Below are 20,670 nucleotides of genomic sequence, written 5' to 3' on the forward strand. Positions count from 1 at the left end.
ATGAAAAATTATTTTATGAGTGCAGTGTTGTGTCTACGTTGGAATAAATTCTGTCTGCTGCAGCTACAAACAGCTTCTTTTAATTTATTTCAGTTCCTTACAAGCAACAAAAATACTATTCAATACAAGATAGATGACTTTTATATATGCTTCAATACAGTTTATTCACAGTATATCATAGTTGCAGGATGGGTGTGCGAGGGTGGGCAAGTGCCCACCCAAAAATTCCTCTGCCCACCCAATTGCTCACCCCATCAAATTCAAGACATAAGTTCTTAGGAAAATATGAGAGCTTCAATAAGAAAAAGTATATTCTTGTCTTCACTCTGTGCACATTTTTCTTATGAATATTGTGGATACTAGAAAGATGCACAAATTAACCAATATCAAGTTTTGCTTATTTGCTGTTTTTGGATTTACATTCTAATGTCAATTCAACCAAAAAAAAGAGGGTTTGGGCAATACCTGTCCAGTAATAATATATGGGGTTTCTACTGGTCGGGCTCCAATTCAAGTTAATAGAATAAAGGTTGCAAATATTATTCAGAATAGTATTTAGTTTATTGGGTAGAATTGTAAGCCCCGAAATTTTCTTTTATAATGTACTGGCATAATTAGTAGAATTATGATAGATATTACTAGGGCTATTACTCCCCCTAGTTTATTTGGAATTGATCGTAGAATTGTGTATGCAAATATGAAATATCATTCTGGTTGGATATGTACAGCTCTAATTATTATAATTTTTATTACTTGAGAAGGTATAACAAGTGCTCGACCAACACTATTCAATTTACAACAAGCATCATCAATTGAATGATACCAGATATCACCCCCATCCAAACACACATATTCAGAACACATGCAAACATTATTTAATGCTCTAAAAATTTGCTTCAATGATATTTTGAAGCTAGATTCTTACATTTTGAGTTGAAAAATATAAAATCCGGTAGCCTTTTAAAAAATTTTCAGAAATAAGTTGTCATATTTTCAGAAGAAATGAAAAAGCCATCAATTTTATTTCTGTGTAAGTTAAACTAAGTTAAACTATGGTGTTGCACCTTTCCCTTTCAATGATAATTCAAATTTTAGTAAACAATGTTTTTGGTAAAAAAAAATCACATAATAAAATTTTATGAATTTATTACTGTATGATATGCTGGCATATTTTTTTCTGGAATCCTTATTGTTTGGTTAATAATGTGGGAAGTTTCAAAAAGATTGAATAATTTATAAGGGAGATAGAATTATTTTTCTAAGACTCACACTTGGAGGCTCTGGGAATGGAAGAAAGGATGAATCACTGAAAGTTTGAGGGGCTATAAAAATGAAACCAGACAAGTTAGAGACAAAAAAAATTATGTGGTTTTTGTTTGTTTTCTGTGCCATATTTTGTTATTTTTCTGCTGTTACTGTTCCAATGTAAAATGGACATTCATTACTGTATCTGAAACTTTAGGTAAAATAAGAAAATAAAATTTAAAATGAAATAATGTCTGTCTATTACGACCAAAGATATTAATGAGGGCAGGAAGAGCATGTTCAATTCTTACGTTGGAACCGTATCTCTTACAATACAGATGGAATTGTTGTTTGTGGTTGGTGTGGATTGTTAATCTGCCTAAAATTAATTTCAGTTTTTTTGTTGTGCAAGTATTATTTCACTGAGGGCCACCAAGGCAGAGTGGTTAGCACACTATTCTATGAACCTTGGATAATATTTGAAAATCCTGTGTTATTTATTCAATCTTTGCTCTTTTTATATATATTTGTTGTAGAGGTTATGATAACCACAATAACAAAAAAATAAAAACAACCAATACAGTAAAACCTTGTTAATCCTGACCCCGATAAGCCAAACTTTGCTAAATCGGAACAGGCCCAAAAAAAAAAAATGCAAGGTCTTAAATGTGGCTAGAAGTCAACAATTGCATTCGTCATATTGCTCTGTAATGGCTAAGAATATGTATATCCAACATCCATGGGAGAACTTCCCAAAGAAAAGGCAGTCAACCACTGATGGAATTCTGTTTCCCGCAGACTTTCTGGAAGAAGTCGCATTGACACAGGAATACCCTCTGCATAGTGTATTTATTCCTATGCCCTTTAAATACACCATAAATAAATGTGTTTTGTTGCTATAAATGGAGTTTTAATACACTTTCTACTTTTCTTTTAGGTTATTTCAGTTAATCTGGACTTTCGTTAAACTGGCCAAATTATCCCCCTTATTAGTCCAGATTAACGAGGTTTTACTGTATGCATTAATGGAGGAAATATATGTTTCGTGAATAAATCGTCATCTCAGATGCTCATTCTTTGTGAGCTCAAGATGACATCAAATCTCTTTTCTGAGGCCAAATCGTCGAAGAACGAAAAGCTATATTACTTCCTTCAACACCTGTGGCTCACACTGTTTGTTCTCTTCTGGAGCTGACAACCTTGATAGCTGTGCAGTTCCCTCCCTTCTCTCCCGGTCTTGCATGCTGTTTGAGCATTGACACTGCAGTGAAGTGTTTCCATCTCCATTCTGTAAGAGGAGGCCCGTTCCTTTTTATTCTGATAATACATAGTGATGTTGCTTCAATACTTATTTTATGTGTGTTACAGGACTTGTAATAATGAGTAAATTTACATTTCTAGGGGCAGTACTCATTAAGCACAAAGAACGATTTGTTTTCTGTCGGATGCACTGCATTTCGTTTAATGGCCGGCAGAGTGCCATTCAGTGGTACGAAGGAGGACAGATTAGAACAGATGCAGGTAAGGAACTTGCCCTGGCCACAAAACTTGAACATCTCAATGCAGGCACGGGCTTTTATAAGGTATGTATCAATGTTTTATCTTTACATGCTAATATTAATGCTACATGTCTATGTCTATGCTACGTGTAAGGGAAAATATATATACAGGGTGGGTCAAAAGTTCCAATATACCTAAATAAAAGAAGCCACTGTGGGGATAGGTGTCAGTGAATGTTGGATATGCGTGTTGGGGGTGGGGGAAAACTTTATGATGAGGTTGATCTTGACGGCCGCCATCTTGAAGTCCGCCATCTTGGATTCAACTTCATTTTTTAAATGGGAAGGGGGTCGTGTGACATAATTTTAGGCTAGTGGCTTCTTTTATTTAGGTGTATTGCGACTTTTGACCCACCCTGTATATGTGTTAGATAAGTTTTATTGTGAGTTGATACCAATGTGAACCGATACCTATACTGATTCCAACGGACACCCATTATGTTGATTAATATTAGTGGATGAGCATTCCACCCAATTATAAGCATCAATTTAGCAGAGGCTTGCTTTAAAATATCAAAAAATTACACCAGAATATGAAAAACACCAGTTATGTAATCACAATCACCGAGCTGGACACAGGGTGTAGACCAAGGTTCCGTCGAATCTTCCCCCTTGGGGAAACTCTTCACGGAGGTGCACATTCTACTTCCTGGAAGCACAAACACTCGCCCTTTGCAATCTTGCCCCAACTTCCAAGGTCAATTTTTTACACGTTTTATATTTCGCGAAATCTAAAATAATTTTTAATATAATATGATATATATGGAATTTAGAACAGTGATAACTTATTTTAGTTATTTTATGACTAAGAATTAATATTATATTCACGATCTTGTTTAAGTGTTAATGAAGACAAATATTTGTTACTTGTTTTTGGTGGCAATATATCCTTCTGTTTTCGGTTGAGCTCGGCTATTTTCGGGAATCATGCAAGCTGAGGAAGCAAAGCTTTTTGTAGAAGCATTGTGGACGGTTTCCACCCATATTTCCTACTTCGCCATGTGACTCCTTTGGGTGCATTATTCTCCCGAAGAGCGGCCACAAGCATTGAGCCTGGTGCTTGCTACAGAGCTGCTGAGGGAGTTTGCGCCCGTAATTTTTCGCGAAATCGAGTGCGATTGAAACTAAATACGGTTAAAACATTAAGTAAATTAAATGATATTTGAATAACGCAAGCAGAACTTGTACTATATCTTCGCCTCTGGATAAGTGATGTGTTTTGTATGCACTGGGCACACCTTAGATAACAAAAAGAAATGCCTCAACCTCCAGGATGAAGTGGTCAGTTTTAATGTGCTACAAAGCCAGATGTCTCAGATTCAAACCCTGCCCATACAGCACACATCTCAAGGGACATCCATAGGATGTCCACAATGTCCAATTCAGATCCATGGATATTGTGGATGTCCATAAGATGTCCCATGGATGTCCCATTCTTTCCAGAGAATCTCCCATCTTGGATATCCATAGATCGTCCCATTCTGGATATTCATGAGATATGTGGTATTACGTCCACGTGTTATTACAAATTTGACATAAATGTTTTGATATCTGTGTAAAGATTCAGTCATAGTATCTAGTATCTAGTATATTTTTCTATTTCAGGTGGTTATTACACCCCGACCAAGATCAAAGGCCTGATGCAGAGCATGCCCTGGATCATCCTTGGATTGAAAATCTGTAGACAGACTCCAAAGTATGATATAGGTGACAATTTTTATTTAATTCCTATCAAATTTATTTACTAATTTTAACTCATATGTAATCATTGATAAAAAAATGTCTTAAAAGAAAAAAAGATTTCTCAACAAATGCCATTGTAATTAACAAGCAGCAGTACACTTTGCAGTCAAATAAGACACTGGTGATTCACTAGTCATTTCTATGGATTGGGTGGGATATTCCATGGAATGAAGGGATTGAGTCATTCCTTTACAAAGTAGAACACACACACTATTTTATTAACTATGTTTATATGGTAAATTTATTTTTAGTTTCATTCAAACTATCCTTAGGTAGACGCATATCTTTTTCTGAGGCCTAGAGCAGAGGTTAATATACACCGTGTCCATAAATATACTGTCATACTTTAAAGTGGTATTATGTCGCTTTGGATAATCGTATTTAAATGAAATTGGTGACATTTGAAAGAAAAACTAAAAACTCAAATATTTTTGTGCATGTCAACAATGGACACCAATATCAGCAATGGGCAACAATGAACGAGATCAAACATAGAAACTGAAATAAATTCACTCCTGACAACAATGGACGATGCAGGTTCATTGTTGGATATTTAGCAGGTAGGCAGGTTACATGTGAATGTTTTCCTTTAAAATTGTGTTGTTATTACAGAAGATTTAAAAATGTAGTAGGTGTGTTTTAGAATATCATTACACGCAGAGTTTGGTGAACGTGTTGGTGTGTTTTATCATTCCACGCAGAGTTGGTGAAGGTCACCTGACTTGACGGTCTGTGACTTTTTTTTATGGGGTTACATAAAAGATTGTGTCTATATACCCCCATTGCCTCAAAACCTGCAAGAACTGCAAATTCGCATCACTTCTGCAATCCAGTCCATCCCTGTGGATATGTTGGAGCGTGTGTGATATGAATGGGAATATCGCCTTGATGTCTGCAGGGCCACTCGTATGGGCCACATTCTATGTGTATGAGTTGTAAAATAAAATATTTGAGTTTTTCTTTCAAATGTCACCAATTTCATTTAAATACGATTATCCAAAGCGACGTAATACCACTTTAAAGTATGACAGTATATTTATGGACATGCTGTATAGTGTGTAAGCCTTGTTTGTGTGTGTGATTTCTTATCTATACATGCACAAGACATACAAAATACGTAGGTTCAAATTAAAGAATATAACTTTAATGTATGGAAGCCATTCACGTACATTTTACACACGGTTTCTATGACAAAAAATCAATAACATGCTATAAAATAAAAAATCTTCTTCTTCCTCTTATCATGCGTCTATCATAGTGTTGTTGAAAAAGCCACGAGACGTGTGTCTTGGTCCTGGTCCTATTAGCCAGTCGATGCCACCAGTATATCGCTCACACTCGGAGCTTGGTTGTTCCATGGCACTTCGGGAAAAGGAGCACTCAGCATTGTTCGTAGATCTTCGGCAAAGGGAACTCCTGAGCACTACTCATTCCGGCCCGATAGCTTCTTTCAAGTTAAAGCTGCCTAAAGATTATTTATATTGCAATATTTTTTCTTCGTTTGCAGGGAATTTTATGTTGTGAGTTATCTCAGTCAGTTTCCAGATACACTCCATGAATGCCACTTAGCTGTAGTATACCCCATCATTGATTTTTCATATCACATATTTACTATATTCTCAGTTTTCTCATTACGGACAAACACAAACATCCATATCCTAACTGGGATTTCAACCCGGGACCTCTGGCATCATAGCATGCTGCGCTGACCACTCCACCACGAAGGCTGACTTCCATTGGGTAGGCCCACCAATGTGGAAAAATAGTTTGATTGCAGAAGAGCATTCTATTTTGAAATGGGTTTTGATTTTAAGTCCACTTTATGCACAGTCCCCATCGGGACTGGACCTACAGTTTAAAGTATGATCGAAACCACTATGTGCCTACACCTGATATAGAACCTGGCTCCCCTTGATTACAAGCTGACGACGTTACCACTACACCATCCAACAGGCCCTCTTTTCAAATTAAAAGTGTGTTTGGAGAAGTTCAGGTTTTTTTGGTGACATGTAGAGTTTACTTAAAACATCACAGAGTCATCATAAAACACAAACTCGCATCTGCTCTGAAATTAACCTGACAACATTTTAAACTATGAGTTCAACCATGGAAACTGGCGATAATGAATCAAAATTAGAAGTAAAATTATTTTAACAAAAAAGAATGTGTAACAAGTTATTATAGTAACAGAATAATTCATAAAGGAGGAGTTATAATAATAATAATAATAAAGGTAAAGTGCTCCCCTGTGCTTAGCACCATGCCATGAAGGCATATAGGGTGTGTGGAGGTAACGCCCCACATTTTCTTGATCCGGTCGTGAGTGGGGGTGATGTGATCAGCATCACGTCCATGACCACCTTTACCCCCCATTGTTTCCCCCAGGTACCCAAGTCATTCGATGCTGAGTGGGCATCGGGGCCGCTTCCAACGTTAGAAAAGTTCCCGGATTTGAACTGGCCAGGGATCCAACCCGGGACCTTGAGCATGGTGGTCAATAATAATAATAACAACAATAATAACAATGCTTGTTTTAATTTCTTATGGCATGTGCTTCCGTTGCTGTAAAAATCACGGACTGCCCCTGGTTAGTTATGCAATTGAGTTAGTGGTCCTTACTTTTTAACCTTAGTTGTGAATAAAGTATTAATCAGTGCTTGAAGTGGAAAATGTTAGTTGGGGGAATTTTAAATAACTACCATGGTTTAAACAAGGATGTTTTGCAAAATTTTTACTACCTGGGAATACCATCCTCCTACACTCCCTCACCTCGAGCACTGCTACTAGTCTTAATTTGAAGTCACTTCCAACCAAAATTGATGCTTTTGCACTAATTTCTTGGAGAAGAAATATAATAGGAGGTAATCTCCTGAATTTTCTGGGGTGATGTAAAACTCATTGTAGGGTCTAGTTACCGCTATCAGCCTTGACATAGTCCCCTTCTGTACATGAATACAAGTCACAGTTTCAAAATTCTGCCTGGAATTTTTCTCATGTATACTAACGGGTGTCCCACTAGCTTTCGAACCTGAAAAAAAAACGTTATAATTTCCGAACAAACATACATAGGAAAATGAAATTCACAATACACGTACCTTGTTTCATGCTGAACATGAGGCAGGGTTGAACATAAACGCACGTGTCAAAACAAAGATGGTAGGTGGTGCCAGGGGAAGTGGAGCGTGTGGGTTAGTGTAATGCGCGAGTCCCTGCATCACGAGGATGGATTGGTACACCTTACCAGAACGTGCGTTCATTGTAAAGAAATATTGGATATCGGGATCGTATCAGACCGTTCAACTTGAATTTGGACGCCGTAAAGGACCATTGAAGATGGGAGTTTGGTGTGCAATTTCCCGAGAGCGTATCATTGGACCCATCATCTTTGAAGATACAGTAAACACACAAGTTTACTTACGCATCTGCAGTGCATTTGTAAATCAGCTGGATGATGAATAACTGCATCGCGGTTATTTCCAACAAGACGGAGCGACATGCCATACTTCCAATGTGTCCATGGCAGAAATTGAGTCCTTTTTTGGTGACAGAATCATCTCCAAAAGATTGTGGCAGCCAAGATCCCCAGATTTGAATCTCCAGATTTCTTTTTATGGGGTTTCCTTAAAGGTTGTGTCTACAGAAACAAACCATGATCACTGCAAGAGTTGCGAAACAACATCGAGAATGCGATTCACGAGATCACACCGGAGACTCTACATCGGACTTTTCACAATATGGAACGCCGTGTATAAACATGTCAGGACGTCCAGGGAAGACACTTGCAGCACCTGCTGTGACGATCATGTATTCAGCATGAAACAAGGTACCTGTATTGTGAATTTCATTTTCCTATGTATGTTTGTTCGGAAACTATAACGTTTTTTTCGGGTTCGAAAGCTAGTGGGACACCCTGTATATGTATTGCTTCCATTATATATTTTTTTCTCCTTTAGTTTATGGTTGTTACATGCATTTAAACACACTTCTAGATGTTGTGGGAGAAAACATGCTTCCATCAGGCATTTTTAAGAAATGGAGGGAGCACGTGTTCTCAAGAAACATTAAAAAAAAAAAAATCTTTAAATGCTTGTAAAAACAGTAATCTGCAAGAGGAAGTTGTATTCTATGAGGGAGATTTCACATCGCAACACATATCACCAATCAAATGCAGCCTGTCATGCCATTACAGTGTGATTGGATTGTTCTCAAGTGATATACAAGGGTCATCAAGGTTGACCGGGATTTTCGTATGTAAAAAATCGATGAATAGCCGGATCATGATGAAACGTGCGGGTGACGTAATGTATTCCTTCGCGAGTAACTAGCGCCCGGCATGACGTATTTCGCGCATGCGCAGCAGTTGCAGCGAACATGGCAGCAAGCAGTGTGTCTGTGGCTGTGGAGCAGCGGTGTGTAATCAAATTTCTCGTGAAGGAGAAAGTGAAACCAGCTGAGATTTTCAGACGATTGCAAGCACAGTATGGTGAACAAACGATGTCGCGGACAAGAGTGTACGAATGGTGTGAGCAGTTTCGCGAAGGACGGGAGGTGGTGACAAATGAAGCGCATGGACACATTCGCCCGACTGCAGTCACCCAGTGAATATCGCACGTGTTTTCTGGACAAAGGGAGCACGATTAATGCCCAGTATTACTCCACATTGTTGAGTGGTGCTGTACGAAAGTCCATTCGCAAGAAAAAGACCTGGGATGTTGTCTGGAAATGTCATTCTTCTCCATGACAATGCCCGCCCTCACACGGCCAATGTGACAACAACAACTCTGGCTGACATGTGCTGGGAAGTTCTGCCCCATCCCCACTACAGTCCGGATTTAGCCCCCAGTGATTATCATTTGTTTGCACCCCTTAAAGACCATCTGGGAGGGAAGAAATTCACGACAGACGAAGCACTGCGGAGCGATGTCCTCCAGTGGCTACGACAACAACCAAGTTCTTTCTATGCCAAAGGAATTCGGGAGCTGCCAGAACGATGGCAACGGTGCCTTGGCGCGCACGGAGAATACTTTGAAAAACTGACATAGTTTTGTGTTTCTTCTGTTACCTATTTCCTTTGCAGAAATAAAAGTCCCGGTCAACCTTGAACGACCTGCTGCTTGTCACTTTGGTCTGATATCTCCCTGAGAGAGTCAAGCGCTGCCTATGATTCTACTGAAAACTTTACAATAATATCAAAATGGATGCCTTTCAGCTTCATCTTAATTTTTATAAATAGACAGAATGACAGGATTTGCCTACTCACCTATGCATCTAATAGTAATAAATATATGAATAGGTTAGGTAGATTAGTTTTTGTGTTGTTAGCATAGGTTGACAGCACGAGTAAGTACATGATGTCGTCTAGTTGATAGGGCATCTGACTACCACACAGGAGACCCAGGTTCGATTCCCAGGTGGTTGATCTAAGGTCAGGATTTTTTCGGCCCTACCCCCACATCCCCAAAATGTGCATTCATGTCAAGGTGCTATATGCACGGGAAAAACTTAAAAGTAAAACATCACTGTCGACAGCATGTTTCCCAAGTTGTTAAAGCTGTCGTTAGCTACTTGTGTTTCTTGTTGCATGTGTCCACTCTTGTACTGGGCTGTTTTATCAATAGCTTGCACTGTAGTGTCCAGGTGTGTTTGTCATATATGTGCAGTGAATGCTTTTCTTTACAGTGCCTATTGCTGTGGTCATGTCACATGTCATTTGTCACTTTGATGTTATTTATCACTCGTTGTTTGTCACTTTGAGACAAACTAATATCAAAATCTCATCAAGTTATTTCTAATTAAAGTTACTGAACTAAGTAAAACAAAATCACACAAAACATGGTAGCAATGTCCATTCCAGTAACACAAATTTTCAGTTTCTCAGCAGAGAAAATTAAGATTAACATTCAATATCTAACTGATCAGAAGATTCAGCCCTTAGTTAATCAACACTTACTTCAGCAAACAATTTTCTAATTAAATAAAATATTGTTGCAAAATACTTTCTTTCAATCTCCATAGTTACACATCAATACAAGATTACACAGAATTTCATGTGTTAAATCAACAAGGATTATGCGGGAATACAAGAAGAAAATGTACAGACTGCTCAATTGGCAGTTTCAGCCCATAATTATGTTTCTTATTACAACTCAGTCTTTCAACTGAAAAACAAGATACATATTAAGTTATAAATTCAAATATTAAATTATTTGATAGAATTGGGCTCGTCTCAACATTCCCCCTTCCCAGAGAAAATTTTCGAATTGGTCTTGCAACTCTACTTGAGTTTAGACAAAAGAGAACATTTTACATAGATTATGAACATTAATATTAACCAGGGGCGCCGACTTGTCAAAATTATTGGGGGGGCTCTGATCACTGAAATAAATGAATGAATGACTCACTCCCTCCCTTTTTTAAAAATAAAAATTACATCTTCGTATAGCAGTTTTTAAGCAGCTATTATATTCCTCATGCAAATGAAATGTAACATGAGAAACGTTTAGAAAAGGTTTCAAAGTATCTTTATGTCTTTTGTATATGCTCATTTGTTTTTTAGATAACAATTAACATTTTTATTGAAAAGTATGTATATACATTAAGAGACCAACTTAACAGTTTTATGCTGGCCTCTGTAGCCGAGCGTGTTGGGTGGTCGACTCAACTCGCTTTCATCTGGTGGTCTCGGGTTCGAGCCCCGGCAAGGGCATGGGTGTGTTTTAATGTCCGCAACAGACATGTGACGGGTTGCAAATAACCCATAAAATAACAAATATTTAACAGTTTTATTTAATTATTTACATAAATGCTAACACAAATCGCAGGAAAATAGTTTTACTTTTTTGTTCTTGCTACAATATTTTACATTTTAAATTTAATTTTGCAATAATAAAAAAGTAGCATGTACACTAAGATATAAAGTGACATACAAAAACATATGAACATGATTTAAAAATAAAGCAAAAGTTGCTCTATGCAGTGGGTTATTTTTTTATGAACTCATTAACAAGCGGTCTCAGGTCCAAATTATCAAGCAGAGTTTGATGTATGTGGAGTACCGCTAAGCTGCTTAGTCTCTTCTGCCTCATTGTACAGGGTAAGTCAAAATGATGGACCCGATTTCATACATTTATTCTGTGAAATATAATAAACAAATTTTATTGTGGGACATGTGCTAAGAAAGGTAAACTGTCAAAGTTTTTTTTCAAACAAATCACAAGTGTTCTATGTGAGCACCTCGCGTAACACGGCACACATCAAGCCGATAGTCTACCTCCTGCCAAACCTTGTGTAGCATGTTGCGGTCAATATCAGCAATGGCTGCTGTGATGCGGGCACGCACGTCATCCAATGTTGTTGGAAGTGGTGGTACGTAAACATGATCCTTGACAAAACCCCACATGAAGAAATCACATGGGTCAAGTCGGGGGAACGAGGTGGCCAATGAAGGAGAGGTCGATCCTCCGGAGATGCACGGCCTATCCAACGTTGTTCCAATGCCCCGTTGAGATGGTCCCGAACGCTGCTATGGTAATGCGCAGGGGCACCATCCAAATTGGAGAATGAAATCTGCGCTATCCTCTGCAAGCTGTGGAAGGAGCCATAGTTGCAGCATATCAAGGAAAACAAGTCCTGTCACAGTACGTTCATGGAAGAAAAAGGGCCCATAAATCTTTTCATGGGAAAGGGCACAAAAGGCATTCACTTTGGGAGAATCGCGTTCGTGTTCTACAAATTCATGGGGGTTAGCAGTTCCCCAAATCCTTATGTTGTGTCTTATCACTTTCCCTGAAAGGTGAAAAGTTGCTTCATCACTGTAAATTAACCTCTCAGAGAACCCATCCGTTTCCATGAATGCGAGGAAATCAGCACAGAAGGACGCGCGCAAAGCATAGTCAGTGTCTTTTAGGGCTTGAACTAGTTGCACGCGGTAGGGTTTCACTTGTAAACGTTTACGCAGAACCTGCCAGACAGTTTTCTGTGGAAGTTGAAGTTCTCTCGCTGCCCGGTAGGTGGACTTCTGTGGACTCCACATGGAACAAGTGCGCACTCTTCCACTGTCTCTTCTCCAGTCGACAGACAGCCAGTCGATTTTCGTTTACAGATGCAGCCCGAATCTCTGAAATGTTCATACCACTTACGAATGGCCTTCCCCGTAAGTGGTTCTCTCAGATATTTGGTACGGAATTGCCGTTGCACACTAATCACAGACTTGTGCACATGATAATCAAGCACACAGAAAGATCTCTGTTCTCCAGTCAACGCCATTTTCCTGCTCGCTGCTGACTCCTAGTGGTAGAAAGTGGAAACACTGCATGGAAACTAAACTTTGAAAGTTATCCTTTCGAAGCGCATGTCTCACAATAACATATGTTTATTAGATTTCACATTCACATTTCACATTTCTGTAATCGGGTCCATCATTTTGACTTACCCTGTAGATCTCAAATATGTCTTAAGTCGGCTAATAGCACTGAATGACCTTTCGGCTGTGACTGTCGTCACTGGCACAGTGTGGAGGACCATCATGAATTTGGATCCTGGAGGGTGCTGTCTTCCAAAAGAAACTTCCTTATGTCACGCGTGGTAGTTAGAACCACTTTCTTCTGTTTGGCGATATCACCAAGCATGGACATGTGTAAGGAGAGCCTATCGGCATACAAATCTTGGCGAAAGAATTCTCGCGTTTGCTGAAAGTTTGTTGTGCAACTGTTCACAGCTGAGATACATTCTTTCTCTACGGCTGTTACTTTTTGTAGTCCTGTAGATTCATGTCCTTGTTTAACACGTGATTTTGCTGTGTCACATCGTCAGTGTATATTGATTTATAATACTATTTTGGAGTGTAGAACTTGTGATGTTAAGCAGCATCAGGATTTTCAAGTCTCTTAGGGACGTGACGTTGCCGGGGCAATTCTGGCTCATCAACGAAGCTGGGTTTGCCCTCTGTGCATTTCAGCCAGAACTGCTCAAAACACATTTGCTTTTCTTGAAAGATGTCAGTCAATTATTTTAGTTTTGATTCCACTTCTGTAGCACCAATGCGTGGAGACTGAATCTTACAGTTTACCTCTTCTATTGGACCCATCACATGGCAGTAGAGGGAGAGAAAGAAACATGTCTTGAAGTGAAGCATTGTCTCCAGGTATCCAGCACATTTTAATGCTGCGTCAGTAGAATCTTCTTCAGAAAATTTCTCAAGAAAATTGAGAAGGTTTTCATAGTTCCTTAATATCAGTTGCATACTGGAGGCTCTCAACGTCCACCGACGAGGGCAAAGTGGTCGCAGTCCAGTATGACCAGCCTTCTCATTCACATCAATAATATTCCTAAATATTTGCATTCTTTTAGTCTTTAACAAGTCTAACATTGGCTAAATTCATTATGTCTCTGATTAATATATGTATAATAGTAAATCATAATTATATACTTAGTATATAGTAATAAGTCGTGTGTTTTGCTGTCTCCGGTCATAGCCCCCCCAAAGTTGATGGTTTAGCGGTCTCAGCCCCGCAAAGTTGATGGTCTAGAACATTTCAAATGTGTATTTAAAGTTAAGTTCATGTGGCACAATTCAGAGTAAACTTTACAAGAGAAGAAAAATAATACATTAGATCCTCTTAAGCAAAATTATTTGGGGGGCTCTGCCCCCACATCATTAACATTGGTGGGGCTCGAGCCCCCCTAAGCCCCATGGAGTCGTCGCCTATGATATTAACTATAAAAAAAAGGTTAGGTTCATATTGTACACATTTAAGGACATGTTTTCAATAGTTCATTCCTCTCTTTTCAGTGCACTTCAACAATTTTAAATTATGCATGTTTTGTTTTTGCATTTCTATTGGAGTATTGACAGTAGAGAGTAGAACCTGATTATCTACTTACATAACACTATAAGGTACAGCATACAAATCGAAGAATTTATGGACTTGACTGTGTAGTACTTTTATTATGAGTTTTCACCAATTAAAAACACGTTCATATATTTGAAAAATTTTTGTATGTGAAAGTTATTCTAAGTTACAAATTCCACATGCTTTACCAGAGATTTATTTTAGTTGTTTATATGATTTCTCCATTGCATTTACAGATGTATGGATAAGAATTTTTCATTAGCAATATATTGAGAACAATAAAATACTTTCCAATAGAAACCAATTCATTACAATTGATCAATCGGTTCCGATAGACCAATCGGTTCTGACTTCTGATAGTGTATCTAAAAACTCATATTGGCTATCGGAACCAATTGGAAAAAATTCCAGCTGGGAAGTCATCAACTGTTATGCTATTGTATCAAGCTTCTAGAGAAAGTTTAAATAAAATAGAGAATAATCCTATGGATTGATACACTATCTTCTGCATTGATCACTTAGTTTTGTTTACATCTTTTCCTTACATTAGCTTCTGCTAACAAATGCTTATTCCTCCATGATAGACTTGTAAGTTCTTGAGGCCAATCTATTTTATCAAGGATTTCATCATAATGATCACTGTGTAAGAATAATTACGCTGATGTAAATCCAGTAACATCCAAATGAGCATTATTTAGTAAGTATATTATAGTACACAGAGATTGAGACCACAATTTATGATTCAGCAGACCTCAACGATGGCACTCTGGCAGTGCAAGTAATCACCAATTTATTTTTATTGGACAAGATTTGGTTAAAAGGTCAAAATGAAGTTAAAATCAAGGTACCCGTTGCTCTGTCACAATGAGCATCCTTCCGTAGAACTATCAACCCCAGCCAGCATGACTTTCCTGTATCAAAATGTTGGCATGTGGTGTGAATTATGTCTATGCCTTCATGGCATGGTTCTAAGCTCAGGGGAGCACTTTACCTTTTTTTTATGTTTATTTTGTGTAGTGAGTTCAATTAAATTTTGGATTATATTCACAATTTTGAAACCAAACTGTCATATTTATATATTGCTTTGTCACCACTGTAACAGCAAAATTTTATATTATTTACCGCTTTTGAACCCGAAATTGACTGTTTTTGTGCCTAAATTTTGCTCTTTTGTTTGCCAAGGGTATGTGCCTCTAGTGATAATGAAAGGAAATGTAAATGACTGTGTGAATGTTAGTTTGTAACCCCTTGCAACAAATTTACATATAAAATATACCTTATTACTAGAAGAAATAAACAGAAACTTGCAAGTAATCTTTACTAACACCCATTTTCACTAAAGAAATTGAAAGATACTCTCCTCCTAATGAAACTTCATCATATCATTTCAAGGTGGTAATAATATTTTTGGTGTGGTACATTGATAGCTGATTTATTTCATTTCTAAAACTGGAATGGGGCAAGGAGTCATAGAGAAACTGTAACCCCCTTCCCTTTCCATGGTCTGAAGTTCAATTTCAACCATGTATTTCTTCACTTCAGGTTGGTCTTTAAAATGTCAGCCTTGTGTAATCTGGTGAGTGCAAACTATGATAGCCGTGTCCTTTCTTTTCATAGGATGAAGATGAAGCTGCAGACGATGATGAAGCTGCCAAAACTGTTATTAAGTTGCTAGAACCTATTCATCAGTAGTGAATGTTTTTAAAAACACATGGTTGTGATTTAATTGTGCAGAAATCAAACTGCACAGTGTTTCTTTTTTTAATTTGGAGTGCCAACGGGAATAGAAAAAAGTGTTGAACGTACTTGTTAAGAATGTTTGCCGACAGTCATCACTGTCGTCATTATTTAATATGTGGTTCATCTAATGACAGGAACGTTCCAAGTCTTCATACATCACTGTGCATCAGAAAGGAATCAATACAGATGATTATAAGAATGCCCAACTATGCAAAAAAGGACTTGCATTGGAACTGTAACAGAGCACAAACCTCTTGCCCCCTCATTGCTTCAGTTTTGTTCATGGAGAGAGTTTTGTGATGTAACACCCGTCAACCAACATGTCTGATTATATTGTTGGATAATTACATTGATTGGTCTTTCCAGAAGTGCAGCCAAACAGAAGTTTTTCTTTTTAAAAAATAAAAGCAAGTTGACTGTACATAGTGTACAGAAAATTCATGTGAAAACTTGAAAAGTGCAGTATTTATTGTTGCAAGCAATTGTTAAAAGAAAGAATAAGAACTTATGTTTATAAATGACTTTCATTATTTTTCTTTTCCAAAGAAATGTGTGACATACATAAAGCAGTAATTTGTGGGCGTAAATACGGGCAGCAGTGACTATGTGCATATTGGTGTTATTGTTAAAACAATTCCAATAGAACAGTAATAGTTGTCTTTAGTAGGATCAGAACTAATACGTACTATTAGAGTTCAGATGAAACTGGCTGTATTTTTTAATTCCATTGTGAATGCAACTTAAGCATGTTGTCTGCAATATTTTTTAAATAAAAAGAAGTAAAGTGAAAAAAAGCTAATACTTGAAAACAAACATTTTATGTATCTGGAACTATTGGCATTCAAAACTGTTCGAAATTTTTCTTAAAAAAAATGTGATGTTCTGTATTAAAATGTTTTGTTACACATAATGCCTTCGTTTTTTTCACCTTTATGTGCCGATTGTAGGAAACAGGAAGTCTAGTTGGTTTGGAAAGAGAAATAGTGGAAATTTACAGGTAGGATTTTTTTTTTTTTCCAGATTATCACGCAAACTGGAAATGTTTAGAAAATTCCTACTTTTTAATGAAATACTGTATTTCTGTGTGTATAATGCACACCCTGGTTTTTGATTTGGAAAATCAACAAACAATTATATCTAGTGGCCACGGTGGCTCAGTCGGTAACATGTCTGACTACCATGCTAAAGGTTCTGGGTTCGATACCAGCTGGTTCAAATCTGGAAACTTTTCTAACGTTGGAAGCTGCCCCAGCGCCCACCCAGCCTTGAATGACATGGGTACCTGGGGGAAACCCTGGGGGGTAAAGGCAGTAAGGGACGTGATGCTGATCACATCACCCCCACTCATGACCAGATCAAGAAAGTGTGGGCCTACTCCCACACCCCCTATACGCCTTTACGGCATGGTGCTAAGCACAGGGGAGCACTTTACCTTTTTTAAAAAATTATATCTCATATGTAATGCATGCAGTACAATTCAGGTTCTTAGTTGTAGATCGTAAAGCTGTTGCTATGCCGATCAAGAGTAAATTACATCATACTTATTAAATGATTCAACTTTTGCTAAATGAACCAAAAGGAGAATATAGTCTTGTGTATATGACGAGTCCCCGTGAAGTTTGTTTTTTGACCTCTCATTTAAAAAAAAACAATTTTTATAATTTTGAAAACTGTGGAACAATTTATTCTTTGGATGAAATAGCGTCCCCTTGAACACCCTCTCGCGCTAGAGTGTAACTGATCACACGAAACCCAAACAACTTTTTGGTCATCTTCTGATGTAAGTGCGAAATACCTTCAGTGTTAGGTTAGGCTTGAATAAATAGCAAATACTACATTTTTGGTCAAGCACGGTAAAGCACCGAAAATTGCAGTGTATATATTCTAAGACAACTAAAACTAAAAAGCCTAACATGTGAACGAAAGCATTTAGTCTGACATAAGAAGACCAAAAGGTTAAGTCTTGTCCGATAAACGACCCCTCGCCCTATTTTTGACTTTTCGGCTTCTTCCACCTGAAGTGTTTCCATCTTAAAGATGAAAACTCGGAATGTGTAGTCAAGTTGTTTTCTATCATATTTATCTTATTTGTCCCATCATCTTTACTTCTAGCTTTCGTTTGGGGTCACCTCTACATTTATATTACACCCTCTTCATTAATCTAATAAGTCTTGTAAAATATAAATAATACAAAGAGAATGCCAAATGAATTCAAATTGAAACACATAGTGCAACACTGGAAGAGAGAAGAGCGTGGTTCACTCCAGCTCGCTGGTGATCCTACGAACTGCGCATGTCCGTTTTGACGAGACGACCTTCCTGGAGTATCAGACTGCATGTATTTTACAAGTAAAATTTTTTAAATTTTACTTGTAATAATATGTAATACTTGTTTGTTTGTGTTTATATTGTGTAGTAGTTGTGGTGTGTTTGTGTTCATCTTGTGTAGTAGTTGTGCTGTCTAATGTGTTTGTGTTTGTCTTGTGTAGTAGTTCCTCCATTCATATTGGGGGTTAGGCGTAGAGCTGACAACTCTGCACTGTAAAAAGACATGTCAAGAAACAGCAATATAAGGCCATGGATGTTCCCAAGGTAAAATATTCCGGAGGTAAAATAGTCCCCCGTTCGGATATCCGGGTGGGGACTACTTTGGGAGGTCCCTGGACTAAGGATAAGATCTACTACATTAGGAATAAGGACATTAAATTAGGCACTTGGAATGTTCTGAGCCTTTACCGGCCAGGGGCATTTCAGTGTACAGTTAATGAGATAGTTAAGTATAAATTAGATGTAGTAGCTGTGCAGGAAGTTAGGTGGCCAGGAGAAGGGAATTGTAAAACTAAAAATTATACTTTTTTCTATGGTGGTACTGAAAATCATAATTTTGGAACAGGCTTTTTCATAAATAATAGAATTATCTCGGCTCTTAAAACAGTAGAATTTATTAATGATAGGATATCATATGCAGTTTTACAGGGTAGGTGGTGTAAAATTATTTTAATAAACATACATGCACCAACGGAAGATAAAGATGATAATACTAAAGATGATTTTTATACAGAGTTAGAACAGATCTTTGATAAATTTTCTCAGTATGATATGAAAATTCTGTTAGGTGACTGTAATGCACAGATTGGCAAAGAAGAGACATTTAAACCCACGATTGGTAAAGAAAGTCTTCATGAATTAAGTAATGATTAAGTAATTACTTTTGCAACCTCAAAGAATTTAATTGTGAAAAGTACCACTTTTAAACATAAAGATATCCATAAACATACCTGGTCTTCTCCAAATGGCAAAACTCATAATCAGATAGATCATATTCTCATTGATAAGAGAAGGCATACTAGTATAATTGACGTTCGTACACATAGAGGTGCTGACTGTGCCAGTGACCATTATTTAGTAATTGCTAAATTAAGAGAAAGACTCGCAGTGATAAATCATAAGCAACAAAATCTAAAAGTTATAAAATTTGATACAGGAAAGTTTACTGATGAAAGAATTAAGAAAGATTACCAAATTAAACTGTCAAATAGATTTGATGTTTTGCAGGATTTAAATGATGATGAAAATATAACTGAAACAGACGTAAATAAGAATTGGGAACTTATACGTAATGCAATAGAATCAGCAGCTAAAGAAAGTATAGGATACCATAAACCAAGAAAAAGTAAGCCATGGTTTGATAATGAATGTCATAATCTAATAGAAATAAGAAATCAGGCTAGACTTAGGTGGTTAAATAACTCTGATGATACAAATCTAAACAATTATAATAGAATAAAGCGAGAAGTTAACCGCACGTTTAGAAGTAAAAAAAGAGATTACTTGAAAAGCAAAATTAACGAAATTGAAACAAACAGCAAAAATAAAAATATCAGAGATTTATATAAAGGTGTAGATTAGTTTAGAAAGGGGTGGCAACCTAAAGTAGACTTGATAAAAGATAAAGACGGTGATTTTCTAGCTGACCCAAGCGATATTCTAAATAGATGGAAGAACTACTTTAATGACCTTTTAAATGTCCATGTAGGAGATAAATCAGAAGTAAATGAAGTACACACAGCAGAACCTTTAGTTCCAGAACCTAACTTGACTGAAGTTAAAGATGCTATGAAAAGGCTAAAGAATAACAAAGCACCTGGCATTGATTTAATACCAGCTGAGTTAATTAAATATGGTGGAAATTCGTTAATATGTCAAATTCATAAATTAATTTGTTTAATATGGAATAAAGAAGAAATCCCTCAACAGTGGAAAGAATCCATAATTGTTCCTGTGTTTAAAAAAGGTGATAAAATTAACTGCAATAATTACCATGGAATTTCTCTACTCTCAACAAGATATAAAATATTATCTAACATTCTTTTAACAAGACTAACCCCATATGCTAATGAAATTATAGGTGATTATCAATGTGGATTTAAACGTAACAGATCAACTACAGATCAAATTTTTCACATCCGACAGACACTTGAAAAAAAGTGGGAATATAATCAAAATGTCCATCAGCTATTCATTGATTTCAA

General features: G+C 37.2%; 1 protein-coding gene across 11 annotated transcripts in view; it reads left to right on the forward strand.

Annotated features, from left to right (window-relative positions):
* LOC145978520 (uncharacterized) overlaps positions 1 to 17,034 on the forward strand; it is a 41,483-nt gene extending 24,449 nt beyond the window's left edge. For 5 of the 11 annotated variants that reach the window (XR_014440717.1, XR_014440715.1, XR_014440718.1 and 2 more), the window contains 3 exons: positions 2,647 to 2,828; positions 4,410 to 4,511; positions 16,016 to 17,034. Coding sequence is in view for 4 of the 11 variants with exons in the window: in XM_083111161.1 (XP_082967287.1) it covers positions 2,710 to 2,828; positions 4,410 to 4,488 (198 nt within the window). In the remaining 7 variants the exon portion in view is untranslated. The remainder of the gene's footprint in view (positions 1 to 2,646; positions 2,829 to 4,409; positions 4,512 to 16,015) is intronic. The other 6 variants (XR_014440719.1, XM_083111162.1, XR_014440716.1 and 3 more) reach the window with 3 other exon arrangements.
* Positions 17,035 to 20,670: the final 3,636 nt, after the last annotated feature.

The sequence above is a fragment of the Lepisma saccharinum genome, chromosome 25 (genome assembly GCF_977018435.1).
Source record: "Lepisma saccharinum chromosome 25, izLepSacc3.1, whole genome shotgun sequence".
Lineage (NCBI taxonomy): Eukaryota > Metazoa > Arthropoda > Insecta > Zygentoma > Lepismatidae > Lepisma > Lepisma saccharinum.